The sequence below is a fragment of the Lepisosteus platostomus genome, chromosome 6, assembly GCF_059453375.1.
Source record: "Lepisosteus platostomus isolate fLepPlt1 chromosome 6, fLepPlt1.hap1, whole genome shotgun sequence".
NCBI lineage: Eukaryota > Metazoa > Chordata > Actinopteri > Semionotiformes > Lepisosteidae > Lepisosteus > Lepisosteus platostomus.
In genome coordinates, this window is record NC_142616.1 from 62,874,282 (window position 1) to 62,898,126 (window position 23,845).

At 36.7% G+C, this 23,845-nt stretch overlaps 2 protein-coding genes across 3 annotated transcripts in view; one reads left to right on the forward strand and one right to left on the reverse strand.

Moving 5' to 3' along the window:
- The window catches only part of cenpp (centromere protein P), a 106,639-nt gene that overhangs the window by 57,599 nt on the left and 25,195 nt on the right, over positions 1–23,845 (reverse strand). The gene's annotated exons all lie outside the window — the stretch shown is intronic.
- omd (osteomodulin) lies at positions 14,070–19,738 on the forward strand. The gene is made up of 3 exons (XM_088636795.1): positions 14,070–14,302; positions 17,544–18,520; positions 18,838–19,738. The coding sequence occupies exons 2-3, from the start codon at positions 17,566–17,568 to the stop codon at positions 19,110–19,112; spliced, it is 1,230 nt and encodes a 409-aa protein (XP_088492921.1). The 5' UTR covers positions 14,070–14,302; positions 17,544–17,565; the 3' UTR covers positions 19,113–19,738.

Consider the following 23,845-nt stretch of genomic DNA (forward strand, 5'->3'; position numbering starts at 1 on the left):
GTCACCAGAAGGTGATTTTCAACAAGAGAACAGAGGTACTTATATTCCACACATTTGTCTAGACTTTCACATGAGCTGCGGTTATGCAGAAACCAAAAGCCTTTGGAATAACAAAGATATAAAGGAGGTCTGAAGATGCAGCCTTGCACCAGAAACAGTTGTGCCATATAAAAAACATCAAAGTCAATGCCCATTTTTTTAAGTATAGTTCTAGATTTTTTTAACACAGTGTGAAAGCATAGAGTTAAATATTCACCATTTATGACAAAAACAGTTTCAAATGAAACAGCTGTCTGTGTCTAAAAGAAGTTTTCTCACAGTAACTACTCTGCAATTTAGAGTGCAAGATAGCTCACTTTTTACTCCACTTTCTTCCCAGCTTCTAACCAGGTGTTTGACTTTTACAAGGTGTTCAGGTATTCTGCAGACTCTTCAAACCATTCCTCCTTTCAAGATAACAATCTCAAATCTTATTAACAGCCAGGTGCCCTGGATATTCACCATTCATTTCATGAGACAACATGTAAGCAAATTCCCCTTGCATTTAAGTGTAATTTCAAGTATTGCTTCTTCAAGTTGCTAGAGCATTTCCATGAAAACTCCTTTTCGTGGAGTGTTTTTAATGCAGGCATAAGGCATTTTAAGGACAAAAAATAACTATGGCAAAATAAAAGCATCTGTACCATACTTGATTTGAAACTCTTTATCATATGTAAGCAAATTCCTTGCTTTTCATTTTAATCAGAACCGTTAGCCTGAGCCAGTTATTAAAATCAACACTATGGGTAAAAAACAAAACAAAAAAAGATTTCCCTGGTTTTGGCAGGTTAGTGCTTTGTCTCTATTGAAAAAAGGGTCACAATCCATCTGTTTTACTCTCTTAATCACAAATTGGACGGACTTGCTATTTGAGAAAGAGGCTGCAAAAAGGAAACATATGGAACGAATCTGCAGGTTGGCCTGAACTCATTCTGCCACGTTTCACATACCGACGTCTCTTCGAAACTCAGAAACAGGTTTAAAAACATTTACCTTCACACCACCAAGACAGCATAATTCAGTCAAAGAAGCACCTGGCTTTACAAAGGATCCCAATAAAGGCAAAGGACGCTTAAAATGGATTTTTTTTGCCATTTCTGATTACATGGCTAATGGATATTACTTCCTAGAAACCGCAAATGTACAGTACACCGTGAAAGATTTGGAGGGGCAATGCACATAAGATTAATTGTAATGCTGATGGATCTCAGCTGATTATTACTCAGATTTTAGACAATGCCAAAAGTGGCTCTCTACAATGTTTAGAATGTTTCAGCCCTGAATACAACTCTTAATTTCTTATTATCCTTTTAAGGAGAATTTAAAAATGTTGGAATCATGTCATTAATTTGTTGTCCATTACCCTTTTTTTCTGTCACATGGGAACTTGAAAAGAAGCAGGCCTACCACAAACCACCCCAAATATATCCATAAGCAAACTCACACCCTATTTGTATTACTACTACCATGAAAGACATCAAATCTAACTAATTAAATTTACTATTCTAATGCAGGTACCATTTTATCCTTAATACCCAGCCTGTCCTTTGAGCTTTTAAGCTTAATCAAATCTTCCTCAGTATAAAATTAACTTAAAGAGACTGAAAGAAAGCCTAAACTGCCCTGGACCATGAAACTACTCATAGACATGTGTCAGCATTCACATTGATCTCCTTGGGGTTCATCAAAAGACTATTTGGGGTCCCTCATCATTTCCTGATTTTGATACTGGTTTCACACAGTCAAGATCAAGACAGTTCTAAATGCAAAAAAAAAAAACATTTTAATGTAATTTTAATAAAACATGGATAAGTATTCAACAACTCTATAATATATTTATAGTCATTCCTCACAGCTCCGTGAAGTTGCCCCCCTTACAGACAGCACAAACGATTAAACCCACCTCATTCGATAGTGCTACGTTTGTGCCGTTGAAAGTAGAGTTTGTGCTACTTTTTTCAGGAGATATAGCGCCTTGTTTTTTCGAGGTCGTGACGTCACTCAGCCCCCCTACAATGTCGCAGGGAAACCAAAGCGGTCTCATTCGTTAGTGCTACATTTGTGCCAGTTTGTGCTGTTGAAAGTAACTTCCCAGCTTCTTTCTTTCCCGACCAGACAGACTCGGAAAACAAATTGCCCCCCATTATTTTCATCACAATCAGGAGCTCATGTACCGAGTTTGTTGGTACCTGTAAACATCCTTGTAGATAGTCACATGATTACCCGAAATAACAAGTCGCTACTGTATATCTCGGAAACAAAAGCAGCACAAACGCAGCACTAACGATTGCGGTGAGTTTCGTCGTTTGTGCTGCTATACAGGCAGGTGGGCAACTTCATGAAGCAGGACAAGCAAACATGTCTGGGTCATTACATTGCAGACTGCAGAAGACTTGACTTCACCTGAGGATCCAACACACAGGCACCCACACCTGTGTCTTCAGAGCGCAGGTGTGCCCTTACGCTGTGACGCACAAAAAAGCAGTCACGACCACCAGATCTTTCGATCAGTTGACCCCAGACTTTGCAGCCTTTACACGAATAAACAGTCTTACGTTTAGGGAGGAGTTACTATGTTAGTTCATTGGGTTGGGTGTTTTATTTTATTTTTAACCATGTTCTCGAAAATGTATTGCTTGTGTACTCCTTTCATCGGTGAAGAGACACCAGTTTCCAAATTACCGCTGGTACAACACGAGAGCCCATATTCACATTTTTAGGTATTCGTTTCCAGTTCGATATAATTCAACTATAAAAAACAGAATTGAAAGCACGGGCATAATAATATATTGATCATACACTTTACATTTCTATTCATTTTTGAAGTACAAAGCAGAAGGTGTTTCCCCTACCTTAAATGTACGATTAAAATTGTTCAAATACCATGTAACATAACATAAAGCAGCGGAGACAGTTATATTGCAAATAAAAAATGTATTTTTTTCCGAAGAGAACGGGACATTGTGAATCAATAATGGCGTTAAGAAAACAAGCCGATATAGTTATTTTGCAAATAAGTAAAGCATTTGAAAAATATTCTCATTGACAGTAAACATGCTGATCCACCTGCCGCTGCTGGCTTAAACAGCTCTCAGACCCGCGATTGGCTAAACCCCCGAACAGCTCGGGCCGCGATTGGGTGAAGAATGAGAATCGACACTCTGATTGGGTAAAGCGCCACAGCGGAAGTTCTGTGTACCGTGTGTGCTGTATGAGCACGCTGGATATACAGTAACACATCCATTGGTTTCTAATTACTGATCAATCTAAGAGAAGTCGCACGGAGGTAAAAACTGAATAGCAAACAAAGAATGTCATGGCATCCACAGCGTGTTCACGACTCCGATAGCATGTGCGCGGATCACGAACACATCGTGATACCCATTGCGACTGGCGCATCACTGTCATGGTGCCACTGTCGCCATTAAGTCCATATATTTCGATATTAAATACCCCGACAAAACGCCCCCGCCCCCCATGTCGCGACATGGAGCCCGCATATCGCAATATGGCGTACCCCTGACAAAACGCTCACCCCCATGTCGCGACACGAAGCCCCGTATATCGCGATATGACATACCTCGGCAAAAGCGCCCTGCCCCATGTCGCGACATGAAAGCCCCTATATCGCGATATGACAAAAACCTGCCACGCCCATGTCGCGACATGAAGCCCATATATCGCGATATGACAAAACTGCCACGCCCATGTCGCGACATGAAGCCCATATATCGCGATATGACAAAACTGCCACGCCCATGTCGCGACATGAAGCCCATATATCGCGATATGACATACCCACCCCCCACCCCCCGACAAAATACCCCGCCCCCTGTCGCGATATGGAGTCCATATGTTGCGATAGGACATACCCTGACTGGATATGCTGACCCCATGTCGCAACACAAAGTCCTTATATCGCGACACGCCCTATCTGGGTGTATCATGTCCTGATATGATATCTTTGTTGCGACAGTGGTGCCAGGGTGGCATGGAAGCAAGGCGCCAGTCGTGATATACACTGCCGCGATATACATGGGGTCCCTACCATGAAATGCTGCGGAGGTCTTGTCATGATGGTATCCCACAGTTAAACGTTTGGCAACAGAGTGTCACGGTAGGGAAAGAGAAGGAAAATGTTAAGATGGTTAACTTGTTGGCATGCGTTATGTCTTAGTATTATTCACATCTAAGGAGGCTCATATGTTTATGGATATTGATTGTCTTTAAAATGTTATGGGTACGAGCTAAACTGTAACAGAGCGCTTGAACTCGGCAGATGGTGTCACTGGAGGTCAAAGTCACCGTGCATGGTCACATGATCACCGGAAAAACAAGGTGCTATATCTCGGAAACGAAAGCAGCACAAACGTTACTTTCAACCGCACAAACCGGCAAAAATATAGCACTAATGCATGAGGTGGGTTTCATCATTTGTGCTGTCTGTAGGGGAACAACTTCACGGAGCTTTTACCTTGCCTTTAAATTTTCAGCGGACTTGATCATAACATCCCAGAAGAACGTGCAGGCACGTATGGGTTTCAGAGGTTGGAGTAAATGCATCGCCCCAAGGGTAATATCGAGTGAAGCGCCATGAGAATAAAAACTGCGAAGGTATTAAAATATTAAGTTCTGAAGATCTTGTTTGATCCTTCATGATGCTTTTAAACTTGTATGAAACCCACGAAATTAGTATTCTATTTTCGATGCCAAAAGACACCTAATTTGGACATTCGTGACTTCCCACAAGACTTAACACTGAATTGTTATAGTCGCATTACAGTGCTAACCAAATCATCGCACCTTTAATTGCAGGAATGGTCTGCTAATAAAAGCGTCAAATACATGCTCTGGATGTATTTTAGCTCTGTAAACGTCGTTCACCTAAAAATACTGCAGAGGCGTTCTGAATAGTTATCTGTAAAAGGCACACTCGCATCTATCCGTCAATATTATCTTAATGTTATTCATGCAGTCCAAAACTTGTAATTTGTTTACAGGAGAAATTTTAGAACCTCTTCGTGCTGAACTCTTACAGGTCGAGCATGTATCGAGCTGCTACAAGCAAAGACGTGCACTGGGAAGCTCGATACATGCTCTGGGAAGCTGGAAAGCAGCTGGGGAGTTACTTTCAACGGCACAAACCGGCACAAACACAGCACTAACGAATGAGGTGGGTTTCATCGTTTGTGCCGTCTGTAGGAGGGGGCAACTTCACGGAGCGCATTGATTGGAGAAAGATTTGGATGATGCCCAATAAATATTGTATAACCAATAAAATTAAGGAGGTTTCATACAAAATAATTCATCGAATTTACCCAGTTAAAACTCTTGTTACCCAACGATTTAAAATTAATATAGATGACAAATGTGTTTTTTGTGACAATAGCCCTGAAACTATTCAGCATTTGTTTTGGTTATGTCCCAGGGTAAAATGTTCTGGACTAAGTTGCAGAATTATATAAAAGAAGAGACGAATATTGATATTTGTTTTGTTGAAAAATATATTATGTTAAGTTTCAGCCCCAGTGAAAACAATATAAAAATGTCTTTTGTAATAAATTGATTTATTATATTGGCACGTTATCACATACATAAAATGGAGTGGTCTGGGAGGTACCCTGTGTTTGAGCATTTTAAAATGGAAGTAAAGGGGTATTTGCAGACTATTTCGAAATGCAAAAATATGAAAGCGGTGCGGACATTATTTTTATTTAATTTGTTTAATCTTTTTTCATAACTTGAATTGATGTAGTAGTATGTACCCCTGACGATATTTTTGTTTGGAATTGTTATATGTACTCTTGTTTGTATTGTAATGTTTGTTCTTTTGTTATGCATAAATAAAAATTAAAAAAAAAAAACTTCACAGAGCTATTCTTCACCTGTGCAATATCCGTCCTAAACTGGAGATGTATTACTAATGACAGGAATTATCTTCTATTAGCTTTAAGGTTTCATACTATTACATATACAAATGCATGTACAAAGAATACAAAAGATACAAAATGCACAAGAAAATGATTACACTGAAAAATCTTAGAACAGGAGTCATCCTGGGAGAGGAGTAGGCACCATTGTTACAGTTACAGAGGTATACAGTAGCTGCAGGTCAATGTCATTTTTAAGGAATTTGTTAGAAGTTACAAGTTAGAAAGTTAGAAATTAACAAAAAGACATGTGTAAGAACTTAAGCTTTCATTTTTCCCATTCCAAAGACTTCAAACAAAATACTCATTGAGAATTCACGGACATTAAAGATGTTGATACCTGGGTGGAAATCTGTTAACAAACGAATACATTTTTACTACCAGGTTCCTTGACAAATTCACTTGTAGCAGGCATTCTCACATCTGGCTCGTCGTAGCTTTGCTTTAGATTTAATCATAATCACCAAGGGGCTTAATGGACTACTATCAGTGACAGAGCAATCTGATATTTTTGCAGAAATGCCTATTTCAAACCACTAAACCACAACACCAAGCAATATTATTGTGTAAAATCCAACATGAAAGAAAAAGATCCAAATTGATGGTCACTGACAACTTAAACCCTAGAATCCCTAAAATTAAATCTTGCTGTACTTTCCTTTTTTTGGACTTGTTCAGTGAGCAGTGCTGGATGTCAACACAACTGGATGTGATAAACCTTGAATCATGTTTTGTAACTTATTTTTTTTAAATCCCATCTTTTCAACGTTTTTGCAGCAAACTGTATATAATAAACTTACGTAAAATAAACAATAAAAAGTAAAGTAAATACCTTATAATTAATAACCAAATATAAAATTAACAAGTATAGAGCTAAGCAACACCGAAATTACACACAAACCAAAGAAAGAATACTGTATTATTTATCATTTTAATTTCACAAGTCTCTTCAATGACATCTATGGAAATTATAATTTATTTCCAATTATTAATTTAATATTTTTAACAGGGATGCAGCAAACCTTTACATCAAATAACAGAATTAACCTTATTACTATATAATTATCACTAGAAAACTTTTCTTTTTGCACCTTGGGAAACATTGTTAAAATCTACCATCTATGTACACATTATTTTGCTATTTTTGGGTTCTCCCATATACTGTATATGAGACATCTAGGCATCCAAGTTCACAATACATTCAGCAGTCTCAATTCTGTTCAAACACATTTCATCTTGATAAATGGGAGTTAACCCCAGATCCAAGAGTAGTACTCTTGAACTTAAAAGATGTAAATATCAGGTGCATTTTATCACTGAAATATAATTTATTTTAAGGTACAAAATTACTTTACAGGGTTGACACATCCAACTGTTTTGATTAATGACTTGGTTTGTGAATTAGGCATTACATATGTTTTTTTTAACAACTCTAAGACTGAGACTACTTTAAAGAAGGTTCAGGCTTTCAGGGGAAAACTATGTTAAGACAGAAAAATTAAGTAAAAAGTACTTACATTCTTACGGGGTCATTTCTGAAAGATTCGGACAGGTTGAAGAACAAAAGTCAGACTTTGCCAAGTTTTTCTGATTGACTTAAAGATGCAAAAAAAATACTTTTAAAACCAGTGCTTGGGAAACGAAGGATGAACCTCATGTACAATACAGTAGCTAAAAAACTGGTGAAAGAGCTCAAGGAGCCAAAAGGTTGAGTCATAAAAAGTTAAGTATAGATACACAGTATGCAGATTTCCAAATGGCAATTTTACAGCACCTCAGAATGATTTAAAACGTCTAGAGAAACTTTATGAAAACACAATGTTGAGCATGGTTGAACTAATGTAGAATAAGTTACGAAATATACGGTTTTGAGATCTTCCATAGTGCCATTTGCAGGCCTTATGAACCACTACTAACACTGCACAAAGCTGCAGGTGATTTTAAGTCAATACACATTAGGATACTCAGTCTTCGCTTCTTCTAGAGTTTTTTATGGTAACTGATACAGTAAGAGCCAATGAGAGTGGAGCTGTTGCCTGAAGATAACAGCTTCAAAGCCTGACTGTTTGAACTGAAAGTGATGGAAGAGGACTGTGTCCATCTTCCCGCAGCTGGTAAGGTTCTGCTGCTTTTGTTCCAGAATCATCCTGAAACCAGTTTCATCACACATCTGTTTTGGAGGATGTAGGCCTACTTCAGTATTACTCAGCTGACAATGCGTTACAGTGCAAGGTGCACCCTACAGTACAATGAGGAAATAATTTATAATTGCCAATTAGAAATCTTTGAGGTTTGTAGTCCACTGATGTAAAATACATTACTAATCTGCATGCCCTAAATTGTAATAACATGGTAGCTTCTTTTATAGCAAAAGGTGAAGCTTTTAAGAAAACAGAAATGGTGATTGCACACATGAAAGTAGAATTTATCTTGAATTTATTTGCCTTGAAAAAGCACAAAACAATAGATTTTTAAATGGAAAAGAAAAAATAAGCAGTATATCAGAGCAGAAACAGCCATACAAATGCAACAATGGCACATAGTCCAACATTCTGTTTCTAACGACAACTCTCAATCAAGCACATAAAGAGTCACAGTACCTCCAAAAAATGAAATACTCAGATCTGCTTGGGCCCTCCACCCATCCTTCCCCTGAGAAATCTAAAGCAAAAAAAACAACTAACCAAAGAAGCTTTAATGATTTTCATAAGGCTCCATTTACCCTTGTTTTCACTGCAAGAAAGGCATGACCATCTAGCTTGTCTCATGTAGCCAAACGAAACACAATACAAAACTTACTCAAGATGTTCCATGTGCACCTTTTCTAAGTTTGGAACAATAAAATGACATTGTCTTGTACAGCTTTTTAGCATTAGACTCAATTCACAATACTTTAAGAACTGTTTCTTTCATACAAACATTAATAACTTTCATATTTGAAAAAGTGAGCTGTTTTGGCAAAAAAAAAAGGCAAAACCTAATCTATGCTGTTTAAAGAATGAGACACATTAAAAAGTGCACATGTATGCATACTGTACATACCGCAGTACCATTCAAAAGCTGGGAACAGCTATACAAAATGTTTACAGACTGACCGGTTTAATCCTTTTTTCCCCACTGTAATCACTAGAATCATGAATATATTTGCATCTCTGAAGAGATTAGAGTGTCCTCTTTTGTCATAAACTATAGGCACTGGTGTCCAAGTGTGATAGTTGTCTAACATGGTAAACTTTTACTATCAAGTCTGTAAAACTGGAGAAGTTTGTGTGCTTCCCAACACATCAATATAAAAACATTAATCTTTTACTCTTTCTTACAAGAGTAAACGTTTCACAGCATGAACTTTTAAATATTTACTGCACCCACTACAATTAATCAGCCAACACAAATACCCGCCACAAATGTAATGTCTTTATAACATTAGGAGGAGAGAGCTGCCATCAAAGTAATGAGGCATCTTTCTTAAAAATGTTTAATACATTTTTTGAAGAGAAGACTTGTGTTCAAGTAAAGACAATCTTATCCAGGAACAAGAGTAAAAAAACTAAAATTTGTTTTCTAGTCTTTCTTTGTGTTGTTTCTAAGCTTTTAAAGTACTTTGAATAAGACAGTAACTGTTAAGAGAAATCAACATATTTAATATGCAAGTACTTCATGCTCAATTGTAAGGGAAGGAATGGACCCACTGTTAGACAATTTAGCTCATGTCATATATTATTAAAAAGTAAAGCTGTGTAAGATGCAAAGAAAGTACTATATCTAAAGATTATAGAAAAGAACAACATACAGTAGCTCTGTCAAATAGGCACTTTATAGCACATTCTATTTTACATATTTCGCATAGATTAGTAACATATTCCAAAACATTGTACTCAATATGGCAGACGTCTTCAACCATTTAGACTGGCAACATCTGTATGCTACAGATGAATCAAGCAAGTGATCTATGCAATGAAGAGAACACAGGTCCTTGGAGACAAAATAATACTTGGATTTTAGTCCATAACAATTTCTAGGTTACTTAATGTAACAAGTCACCTGTTTAATTGACCCCAATGGACCTGTTATGGATCTTTAGAAACGGGGGTTTTAATGAAGCTGCTGAACTGGGTCTCTCCAGAACCATGATTGGAGATCTCTGGAATAATGATTTTGCGTTTCAGAGAAACCCTACATGTTACGGGTCCAGCTCAACATGAACTGAATGACAAACAACTGCAAAGTTGCCTGCAAGTGGCTTAGCGTCTAAATGAGTGCTTGATTTCATAAAGAGTTTCTGGGGATCTGGGGAAAAATTAATAACTTAAGAAAAAATAACAAATTTTGTAACACAGGGAGACAGAGTGATTCTCATGCTTGGTATGCAAAGTATAAAACATACATTTTCTTTTCCTTTAAGAAGGGTTTTGGAAAACAGAAATCAATACTAGATTCTAAGAAACTGCATCCTAGAATTTGGGCCTCCCTTTTCCACAGTGAATCTGACATCATGCGACTATTCCTCCAGACAGACATGAATTAATTACAGAAACCTCATTTCCTTCATTCTGACAAAATTAAAAAGCTATTCAGAGTCTAGATCATTAAAGGCACACCAGAAAAAAAAAAACTTTGGAATAAAATGATAGTGTTATGAAATGAAACAATGTGAGATCATACAAAAAATGATATCATTTTATTTTTCCAAGAGCTGTAGGGCACCATGATTAAATATTCCTACTGCAGCGCATTAAAAAAGGTGTATAACTTAGCACTTATAACCACATCACATATGGAAGCAAAAAGTTACTGTATGGCATAAAAGACAGAAAATGGAGTCTTTTACTTATGAGCAGTTTTGTTTCATTCAAGTAGCTTTCTTAAGTATCATTATAGTAGAAGTGTCCATTCTTCCTTTATCAGAAAGTCACTGATGCTGTTGCGGGATGAGTAGACTTGCCTCAGTTAAAGCACAGGGCACAAAGTGGGACTGTGAGCACAGTATTACTCTCTCCCTGCACAAGACACTAGCCCACAGGAAAAAAGAACATTTAGACTGGCCAATCAATGTCTTCGGGAGATGGGAAGAAAGTGTAGCCAGGTGAATACCTGTATGAACGCAAGGGGAACATACAAACTCCATAAAGACAGACACATGAGGCCAGAATCAACCTAGGACCCTGGGCACTTTGAGGCAACAGCACTAACCATCATGCTTCCATGCTCACCCCACAGAATCACTATACAAACTATTAAATAACTGCTAGGACAAACTACTAGTCTCTCCTTTCCCAGTAGTTTTTATAAGTCCAGTTCCCATTCCTGGAACACAGGTTATATTTTTGAACTAGAGAGGTATAAACATTGTTCAGGAAAATATACAATATATAACAAAGAACATTTATACAATTGACATGCCTTAGCTTTGACTTGACAGCTCATGCTTAAGAGTTTAGATTATGAAAAACAACTGATCCTCAATCCATTATAGAGGAAAGGTTTTCAGCTTTCAGTTGTAAATTCATATTTGATTTTGTAACTGGGAAAACAAGACCAACATTTTGAAAAGCGTAGTACACCAAATAAACAGTGGGTTATCCAGCGTAACTGGGCCTCAGATGTCTAGAGACATCAAAAATGGAATGCAGGGTGTAGCTATTCCAAGGATTTAATGACACTGACAAAACAGTGTGATAATATGGAAGCTTTTGTCAGGGCAGGGCAAAGAACAGCACGACATCTGAGTCATAAAAATCAGTCTAGTAACCCTGGAGAACAGCCCAAGTATTAATAAACAAGCAATAAAACAAAAGTCTAAAAAAGGGGAGGAAGAAGTTAATTGCATTCAATATGTAATTTAGTTCACAGTAACAGATTGCAACTGCTTTTTTTTAAAGAAAGTTACATAAATGATGATGGTTATTATTAGATTTATTATTATTAAACAGATGGCACCTGAGATAAAAATCATCCAGTCTGCTGGTCACATGAGGACATGATTAGAAATGGCAGTAATCGGGCTATTCACCAAAAGTCCTGGGTTTTGAAGGTTTTGAAGGGGAAAAAATGGCAGAACTTCTGTTAAACTTCTAACAGAGCAACTATTCTGCTGGAGAACAAAAAAAAAACACTTTGTTAACAGTCCACACAAGTCCTGGAAATCCAAAGTCAACAAACCAAAAACTACTTGAAGCTCAAGAAAAGGCAGCAGTGTTTCTTGACAGCAGCATCACCACCTTGTAGGCTGATCTCACCAGATCTCAGAAGCCAAACAAGGCTGGCCTTGGTCAGTACTGGCATGGGAGACATGTAATGGAAGCTACACTGCTGCTGTTGGAGGTGGACACTCCACTCAAAGCGCTTTACAGGTAATGGGGACTCCCCTCCACCATCACCAATGTGCAGCCACACATGGATGATGTGATGGCAGCCATAGTGCACCAGAACACTGCCCACACACTAACTCTCAGTGGGGAGGAGAACAGAATGATGAAGCCAATTCATAGATGGGGATCATTAGGAGGCCATGATTGGTAAGGGCCAATGGGAAATTTGGCCAGGACGCCAGGGTTACACGTCTACTCTTTTCAAGAAATGACCACAGGGAGTCAGGATCTTGGTTTTACGTTTCATCCGAAGGACGGCGCCTTTTTCTAGTATAGTGTCCCCATCACTATACTGGGGCATTAAGACCCACACAGACCGCAGGGTGAGCGCCACCTACTGGCCCACTAACACCTCTTCCAGCAGCAACCTTAGCTTTCCCAGGAGGTCTCCTATTCAGGTACTGACCAGGCTGACACAATGCTGAGCTTCAGTGGGCTGCCAGGTGTGAGTTGCAGGGTGACATGGCTGCTAAAGGTTTTGTTGTTGGGCTTCCCTCTGGACCAGAATTTTCAATCGCAATGCGCTGGTATGGAAGGAGGGGCAGGATTATGGGATACTTAGTCATTATGGGGACCGAGGGAAGCGTAGATAACAATAGGTTTGGGTATCTACTCTACCTAAAGGTTCCTGTTGATTTAACTGGTGGAGTAGTTTACTCACCTGATCTACAGTGTTCTGAGGCTGCAGGCACTTAAATGCTTCCTTTTATCACCTTGGTGGGGGCTACACTTCAGAGGTGGCAGAAGTGGGAACACATCTGTGTGTAAAGTGCTTTGCAATCCTTTGGGATGAAAAGTGCTTTTATGGTGGAATTCTTATTCGTTAATAATCAGCTACCAGTGAAGTTGTCACCTGGAACCATCTAGCATATTCACAGCCGCTGGTGCAATGGAAAAGCAGCAAGATGTAGTTCTGGGACATTGGCTGGGTACTAACGTGGTCCTTTTCAGCAAAGGAAATGTTTCTTAAACACCTGCACTGCACAACACCACTGTCTGTCAGTAACTGGGGTGCATTTCACACTGTTGGACAGACATGACAACTCTTGTGGGCTATTCTTGACAAATTGTTGACTGGTCTGGTAAACACAATTCCTAAGGACTCCCCTAACAAATACTCAAATTGTATAGATGAGGATTTTTAATCTCACCCATATGGGAAAATGTAGCATCAGAATGTACTTAGTCCAGTCACCGATTTTATATGTTGTTCCAGAATTAAAAAAAATGTTTCTTAAGGCTTAGTCTCTAATGTCGACTCAGAAATATCACACTGTACTGCTTCATTCTAAGTACTATGATTGCAACTGTTCCTGCGTTTATTGAAAGTCTGCGTCTTATTACAAAAAAATTCAGCCACAAGATCCCAAGTACTTCTCATTAGATCTTTTTTTGACACCTCACAAGTGCTCACTGAAATTTGGAGGGAGACCAATTAGGCACTCTAAGCTGCTCTTTGCTGACGATGTCACGTAAACATTTCTAATGAGACCCACCAGACTGCATGCTTGCAACAATAAACTTACAAAAAACACCCACAGGAACTTAAGGTTTGACAAAACAGTCACTGAAAGACACCAAGGCCATAACAATACCAAATCACAAAGCACATATTGTATCGTTTAAATGTCTATTGATCCCTTATGTTTAGTCTTGAAGGAAACTTGTACTTCACCTCAACCCAAGAAAAGAAAAAAGATGAAACCACAAGACTTGACTGAGGTCACTGAGCACATGGACCTGTTTGCTTCCAAAATAATTTGCTCTATGGAGAGACGGTTTTTAATCTAGTCCAAAAGCATTTAAGCAGCAGTGCGAAGCACTTGAAGTACAGCAGATTCCAGACGGAGAGCAGTGGCTTCAATCATTTAACCTTAAGGGATCAGACACAGTTCTGGGAATCTGGCTTCAATTTAAAGGAATCGGGTGCTCTTCACCCAGAGAACCAAGAAAAATATCTATCAGGTATGATATTAAAATTTGCTTTGAATGAAAACTACAGAATCACTGATGTAACTGCTAAAAAAAATTCAGAATCAGATGTGTGGATAAATATTGATTTAACTGTTTTAATGTTCATTTTAAATTTTAAAAAGAGGTAGATGGATGTGAATTGCATCTATAAGTGATTTGAAAATGAAAATACTACTGAAAAAATGCAACTTCTTACATCATAGTCATTAACAAGTTTGCAAGCAATTAATTGAAAACAAATAGTAATGGCACACCTGTTTATTCAATGATTAAACATTTTGGCAATGTTAATTTCAACTATAGTACTTTCATTGATGCTGTTAAGACTTAGAATTGAACAACTGAAACTTCTTACATTAACAGGGTGTCAGAAGTGATCTGGAACTGCATAATTAGTGAAAATATCAAATGTTTTGTTCAAATTAATGTTTCATCACCTGTCTGTTTGGACAATTGAAAACAACAGTTGTTGGCCACTACAATTTGCAATATAAGATGCAATTGCAGGGATAGTAGGAAATAAAGATTTTATAGGACAGTAAAGTCATCCATGTGTGTATAACTGAAATACAAACAATAAAGTTAGAATTACTATTATTCTGTTTTATGGTGAATTTTCTCTTGCTAATGTAAATGCCATAAATCATGTACTATGCTTGAAAACAGATTCATGTCCTGGGAGTATCTACTAATGCATAATTACATACAAACAATCCAAAAAATACAATAGTCCTGTTGGCAAAATCTTCTGATTAATTCTTGCTTTTTTATATTTTTTTATATTTACTGTTGTGTGCTTTAGGCTGTAAAATAGTTTAGTACAAAAACAAGATGAAACAAACTAATCAAAATCAAAGGTCAATATAAATAATTTTAATTCTGACATCATCACTTCTCTGACAAAGGACAAATAATGGTCCATCCATTGCAGTGCACAGGCGAGCAGCACTAAGAAGCTTTATTGCCAAGAATCTGCATGTAGTTTTCTTCAATAACGAGAAGCAAAAGTGTTCCATGAAGGAACTGCAAATTCAGCAAACTTACAGTTCAACAAACAAGTCAGTTACTGATTTGTCTAACTCCAGTTTATGGTTCAACAGTATGCCTCTACATATCCAAAAGTGACTTCATTTTGTCTGATTTTAATTTATCAAATTCAGATGAGACAGTTCTACCACATATGTTCTGCCTATTATTAAACAGCATATTATATATATATATTATATTTATTTATCTAATTCATTTCTGACTACTAAGGTATAAGGGAAAGATGACCTATTGATGATGTGAATTGCTCCATCTAAAAAGGAAAATGCATCATGCAATAAAATAATTAGTTTTTTAACTATAACACTATATAGAAAACCCCAGAAATCTATCTGTGGGCAAGAAGTAAACTACCCCTTCTGTGACATTTAAAATCCAAAAAGTCACCCTATGATCTGAACCATACTTTGACCAGAAACAGTGTTCTAGTGTCTGAGCAGAAGTTTTCCAGACATTCAAGAAGAAAACGCATTATGCCAACAGAAACCTGCTTTTTGTAAAATGTAGTAAAATGGTGTTCAACCTAGGACAAAACTGTGAAAACAGGCATCGTTCTGAAATGCTTTCTTTATGAAAGACTGTTTCAATATAAAAAGAGCCTTTTTTCCACAAGACCCTTGTAAACCTGGGCAGCAGTGAGATTAAAATGACAAAAGCCACTTTGCAATGAACTCATTCCCAGAGACATTCAACAATTCAAGAGATATTCTGGCAATAAAAATGTCTCTGAGTTACAGCTGGAAATCAAAAACATGTACTGTACACAGAGCCATGGTGCCACGGACCACCTGGCTGGTGGCAGACATCAATCATCTTGACAATAAGCTTCCAGGCATTTGAGATCAATATATCAAACACATGTTCTTTCTTAAAAAAAATAGAAGAGACCACCTACAAGAAAACCGTATATTTTAAATTACACTGTCACGATAACGATAATCAGATTTTTTTTTCAAGCAAGATGGAGAGGAGTCTCAGAACTCCCACAAGGTCTAAAAAATGTTCAATAGCAGCTCTAGCCCCTGGCAGTGGTGTAGCAAGGATCAGGTTACAAAGAGGCACTGGGAAATTAATAATGGGCCAAGTTTCAAGCCAACATCATTAATGGTAGTTATAGTATGAACCCTGTCACAAAACAACTTGCTTGTTTAATATTATTTTTACAAAAGCGGCTTAGCATTTAATTCACTAAAGTATGTATAATTTGGGGCTGGACTTTCAGAATGGTCCAATTTACAACAGAGGAGTTGGGTTCCAATTCTGAAAACTACCCCTGTGACTGCATCCCTGGTTGCTGGGCTGCATGCAGAAACACAATGATCCGTATCAATCAACCTTTTCAATGGGTCATCTTTTTTTAACAACAAACTCTTTCAATGGGTAGTGCTACAGAAGTTTCAAAATGTGCTTTTCCCTCCTCAGAAACTATACAAATATGAGACGTCAGCCTCACACACACACATTTATCACTAAACACATTACATGTATATTACATAATGTATACTGTATATCTCACTCTTCACCTGATGAAGGAGTAATCTGCTGTGGCCACAATCTGTGTGGAGAACTGTCTATGCTCAGATTAAAGTAAAATTCACACTTCACTATTCTAGGGTTTGTCTAAACCTACAGGACCTACCGGAGCTCTGTGTTTCCAGCTGTCCTCTCGGTCTTAATTCAGACAAAATTTTGCTAAAAATACCAACACCTAGGGTACTTAATGTTTTTTGCTGAAATTAAGTGCCTATTTAAAAAAAAAAAATAATTCACTGAAATATTTTTGTTGACACAGAAGTTCTGTTCCATACGTAGTATTCCAGGTTTCTGATGTTTATCAATTTCTCCCTAATAAAATGCAATTAACAGTCATTGTTCCTCACTAGATTGAAATGTAGCAAGTCTTATTTTTTGCCCCGAAGATACAGAATAGGATGAGTTAACATTATTATCCATGATTCTTTTAAATATTATAGTTTTAAACACTGCTTATTTCCACTTTGTAGGAAAAAATTCAAAAGATACAGTAGTAAACAAGCAAAAATGCTTTTAAAAGGACAACAGCACAATATTTATTATAAAGTCAGTGCAGGTATGAATAATGACATACATTAAGCAGCCTAAACTGGATTTCCAGAAGAGCCATGCTAACAGTTATTATAAATATAATTTCTTTTTTTTTTAACAGGTGAGACAGGCATACCTGAGCCATGGGCAATCAAAATCAATTGCTAGTAATCATCCTTCTCTTTGGTATGGAAGTTATGTGTCAGGATTATATTGACAACTACAGCCCTATATATGACTATGACGTTGAACCAACAAAGCAACCAACTGACGTACCTGTACAAATTCCTTCCCCAACTACTACTGACTATGCTGATCCATACATGTATTACCCATATGAGTGTGCCAGGGAATGTTTTTGCCCACCTTCCTATCCGTTTGCAATGTACTGTGACAATCGGAATCTGAAAAGCATTCCCAATATTCCTCGTCACATCCGTCACCTATATATTCAGTTCAATGACATCGAAGCTGTGAACGCAAAATCCTTCACTAATGCGACATCTCTTAGAGAAATTAACTTGAGCCACAACAAGATTAAGTCCTCTATGGTGGACCGTGGTGTTTTTTTCCAAATAAAACAACTTCTTCAACTTCACTTAGAGTACAATAATCTGGAAGACATTCCAGCCCCTTTACCAAACAGTCTTCACAGACTCTTTCTTGGGTTCAACAAGATCTCTAAGTTGTCACCAGATGCCCTTCAAGACCTGACGAACCTAACAATACTTGATCTCTGCAACAACAAGCTCATAGATGCTGCAGTTAAAGGAAAAATCCTGAGTCGTATGAAAAGGCTCATGCAAATTAACTTGTGCAACAACAAGCTGAAATCCATGCCATCTGACCTGCCAAGTTCTTTACTGCAACTGTCGTTGGAGAACAACTCCATCTCTTCTATCCCTGAAGGGTACTTCAAGAAAACTCCAAATCTCATATCCCTTAGGATATCATACAACAAACTCAAGAATGTTCCCTACAAAGTATTCAACATGTCAAATCTGATGGAGCTAAACCTTGGTCACAACCAACTGTCTAAAGCCTTCTTTATCCCAAGAGTCCTGGAGCACCTATACCTCAATCATAATGAGTTTGTTGGTAGGTTCTGTTTTGCAGACATACTGTATTGATTTTGCTTTTGTTCTGGGCATTTAGTTAAATCTTAATATTAAATGGTGCATTTATTCTGCATGGTGCATTCATGGGTTCTCCAACAAATATACAGTACATATGCTTAGTTATTCTATTAAATATGTTTTTGAAGGTCAACTTTCTAAACTTAAAAAAACATTCAGTAATGTATTTCATCTAGCAAATTCTGTAAAATATAAATCACAATATAGTCATCCTGCTCAAATACTGTTTTTTTTTAACTAAATATGTTTTAATGAAAAACTTTTCTTTCTGTTTTACAGATCTGAATGTTTCCGTTTTGTGTCCTACAATTGATCTATTAAGACCCAATCTGCTTACCTACATTCGCATTGATCAGAACAGGCTGAAAGGCCCAATAAACTACTACATCTACCAGTGCTTCCCACGCATTCAGAATATCTTCTATGGTGAACAACAGGTCATTGAAAACTACCTCCCACCTCCAGTATTCCAACCAGGGCGCCCCCGTTTAAGAGGAAATATACCTGCTGAGCCCGAATCAGTACTAGTTGAAGAGTATCCAAAAGAAGACTGAAAGAACTGCTATATTTATTCATAATGCTAAGAAGTAAAATTGGTACTCAAAAATACAGTGGCTTTTATCTTTGTACTCACATCACTTAAGAATTCACCCCTATCCAGTTCTTTACAGTTTCAGAAGAAGGCTTGTGACTGTCCTTGAATTCTCCTTTGATCAAACACATTGTTTGATCAGACATTATTAACATAAATGTATGACAAGTAATGCAAAGAAGGAGAACTGAACAATTTCTAGGTTATCTACAAAAACTATCTTGCATACTAGGCTTGAATGTGTTGGCTGAATAGTTAATGCATGAGATATATATTTAGTTCTGATTAGTTTTATTTATGAATAATGTAGGCATGAATAATTGACTGGTACACAAGTCAAAAATTGTCCTCTTCTCTGCATGTAAGGCTTCTATCAGTTGAAAAATGAAAATGAGTTAACCATCTGTTCCCTTTTTTATTTAACCTGGAAAAATAGAGATGATTTTCCAAGTACAAAGATTCAGGATTAATTCTACTCTCAACTGTTTGTTTTTATACATACTGTAGATGAATACTTGACTTTTTCATGCTTTGTGGGCCTTAACAAGCCAGTGTACATAATAAAACAATTAAAAAATCTTGGCAGCATTCCATGGAACAGTGGTTTAATGGCAATCAACACTAGATGTATTTTGAAATCTGAAATGTATAAAAACAGTAAACAAAGGTTACTGGAATATTTAATATGTTGATATGTTGCGATTGTGATACAAAAGTACTATCCTACTATCAACATTTAAATATAAGTTTCTACAGTTGCATAAGTGAGTAAGAAATCTCATCTTGGTTTATTGGTTATATGGTTGATCTCAAGAAGACCATGGTCCGACTTTGAATTTTGACTGCTTTGGAGCATGTTCCAATGCAATCTTCTCCATTAAAGACTAAAAAGATTTTAATTTTTTTAGTCTTTCAGAGTAGGATACACATTTGAGAGACAGAATAAATATGGTCACTCTTCGCAGGACTGAATACAAAGCAGCAATAACTTTTTTCAACATGGTAAACTACTGTACATGTACAGTACTCTAAGAGAAAAGAGGACATTTTATAATTTTTAAACAACATCCCTTTATTTTAATTTAATGCATTAAAACTATCCAGATATTGCTAACTTTGTAAGGCTTACCCACAATTTTGAAGATGCACTCAGATAGTCTTTTCCACTAGTAGCGACATCAAGCTTGGTGATGCCCATATGTAACACTCTGTACTTGTCTACATTAAATGTCACGTCAGGTATTTGCCCTTCTTGAATTTTGTCTAAATCGTTTTGAGTACTCCACAAATTCTATCACCACAAATTATGTATTCACTTCGTATATTACCTTGAATGCCTACCTCCTTATTTTGGAAGATTATCATAAGCCTTTTAAAATTTAAATACACCACATCATATACTCTGTCCATTTTCTTCTGTACACCTATGTCACTATACCAAATTCAGTGGACTTCATTAGTTTAACTTGATACTGTTCTTCATTGATAATTTAATAACTCGGGTGCCTTTAGCAGAATGTTACCCTCTCTACTAATTTGTTATCTACTGTATCATATCATGTTCTAGTTCTTTTAAATACTATTTTCTTCAGTCTGACTTCGGGAAAGTAGAACCTTTGCAGAATTTAATAATACATGCTTAACACTTTACATGGGAAATACATGTTAGACCTATATATAATAACCCGATTATCCTTTAGTCATTATGCCACAGATCTAGTTGTTTCCAGCTGTCAAATACAATCAGTTTTGCTTTTTTTAACTTGGAGCACAAATTGAAACCAACAAGATTCCAAAAAAACTGGAGGAAAAAAGTTCAAACTTTAAATTGCATTTGCATTTTAATTTTATTATAGCCTTAATCCTTCGTGATTATTTTTTTTTGCCTCCTTCAAGCTTATGGCTTTGTATATTAGCACAGATGCTCAGTTTTTTTCTGGACCTCAGGCTTGGAGAAAAGATGCCTGGTGCTGTAATGAGGAAGGCTCACAGTGATGCAGTGGAGCTCAGTGCTTTTTTGTAAAATCAGGAGTCAGCTGTATAGACTTCCAGATCTCCAGCTGCAGAAGTTCCCCTCAAGGCACAGAACCGGGTGATGTGTGTGGGGAGGAGGGGGAGAAGCTGCTTTAACCCTTTTTGAGACGCCTATCCTAAATTACTGCAACTCAATACGTGCAACAGTATGTGACTTCATGTTCTAGGCACTCTCCAAAGTTTAATAGTGGCAACTTCAAGCATCCAGCTTTAACAGTCTCATTTGTGAAGATGCATCTTCTTTTAAACATCCCAATTTAATAATTCATACTGTACCTATTTTTCTCTTTCACCATAAAATACATTGTGCCCATATCTTCCATTCAGACTCGTATAGTACAACCCTTCACATTCCTGTTTATTTATGATTCAACCTAAATCACTCCATTTTAACTGATTTAGGTAATGCTACACTTTTCCTGCACCTAAAATTCTATTTTTTATCTTTCATGCTGTGTGTATCAGTAATATATTTCCTAAACTTTGCTTTAAGTTGTATCCTACATGCAGAAACACAAATCATGGCTTTAACCAAGTAACACCTTACTAAAACGTTTATGAACTGTATATGATTGAAAATAATAAAAAGCTCCACAGGATGCATGCAAGGGGAATCAATCATTTAAAAACAAAATGCTCAAAGCATATGTGAATTGACATCTGTTGTAATTAAAAACAGTGCAGTTAAATTAAATAGTCTATTTTACTTCTTTGGGTCAAAAGAGAAAATAATCCTCTCACTCAGAAGATAACTACTATCTAATCAGAAGGATATAAGAAGTATTAAATTATTTATATTTTATTTTGAATATGAAAACATTTACACAAAGTGCATGTACTTTTGTGATATCATTAGCTCCTGAACATTTGGTAAATTAGCAAAGGTGTTGAAGGGATTTGAATGTGTTGAGGTCACAGGTAGTTTTGTTCACTGGAATTTCCACATACTTCCCACAAATACTTCCATGTGGTTCCCATTTTGAATTAAAGATGCTAATCTTTGCTGTCTTTTCTAAACTGACCCAGAGGAATGTTAAAGTGAGGGATAGTGGGGAGATGACCACAGAGGTGTGAGGGTCAGTCCGTTCAGTTCAACACCAAGGGAAAGTCCCGTGGTAAGTACATAATTATCAGGGTTCAGGACTTCTGAAACCTTCTATATGCTGAGCAGTTCAAGCGAAATCCTTCTGTTTAATCTATCACACACTACAGATCATTCCTTGAGAGACTGAATTCCATGGCTTCAGGCCAAAGCATGGCTGAGGAGTACAGTATGGAAAATAGTTCAAACCTTTTAACAAAAATAAACAATGGCAAGGTTTGTTAGATAGATTCCAGTCTTTGATTACAGATAAAATACCATTTCCACAAATCAATTGCATTTTAACAAGCAGTTTGGTTTATTCCTGAAACAACATTTGTTCCCCAACTTCAGCATGCCAAAATATCAATATCTCCCATATTGATAACCACTACAGTACTAGAGAGACGCTATGATTTTAAAATGAAATAAAATTTGCTGTTAAAGGCAATAATTTAATTAACTCTAGTACAATCATCTACTTTACTCTTGGGACAGTATTATGCATATTTGGCCAAAGATATTGCTGGACAAGATTCAAATCCACAGATCAGCAATTTCAAGTTTTAGTGAAACACAATATGCAATTTTCACACAGGTAACGAATAAAAAAATATTTCCATAAATGTCATTAACCTATTGTTGCATTATACCTCCTTTTTGGCAATGAAGAAAAATACTAGTTGTTTAGACATCAGCTATGTCACAATACTTACTCCTCATCTTTTTAACAATTTATGCATCCAAGGTGGATGGAATGTGTCCAAACTTCCATTGCTGCAGTGGCAGATCTCAACTCTGCCTTGGAGAGAGGTTTCACAGGTGAGAATGTAGATTCTCTCCTCTTCCAAATACCAAAGTCTAGAACGACGTAGGTTAATAAAATCATGGGTGGTTCTGTAATGTTATCCAAAGAGTAACCCTGTTCTAACTCTTCTAACTCAGCGTCCATGAAATGTACTGAAATGCTTGAAATATAATAACAATACTGTTTCACAGCTGTGGTTATTTCCATTACATAATGGAAAAATGACAGTGAAAGTTAGTTTTTTTTTTGCATCCCTCCATTTAATGGACATTTTTCAAAGAAAAAAAAATTAAAACATTTATCATCTACCTTCAAAATGTTATTACATGTAAATATTGTTTAAGAAAGTGTCAAATCATAAAAGGATTGAATTTTGTCAAGTAAAGCAATATTTTTCTTATTAGTCTCATCAGCATTGATCTTCCCAGATTACATCTTAATCTTAATTGAACTTTAAAAAATATATATAGTGTCTTGACTTATATAGTGGTATCTGTAGGTTGTTGAAAGCGTATGTTTTCAAACGTTAATGTTTTGGGATCACGAGTCATTTTGATGTCTGAAAGTTGAGCCGTGTATTTCTTATTTTATTATTTTATGTAGCTAATTGTGCTGGTTTTGAAAAAGTAATTAAACAACACAAACACTTTCATAACACTGTACGGTGAACATTCCCACTCTCTGTACAGTGAACTGTACAGTGAATATTCATCTCTCATATTTAATATGAAGAGGGCTTGGTTTAAATATATTATAATACATACCATCTTAT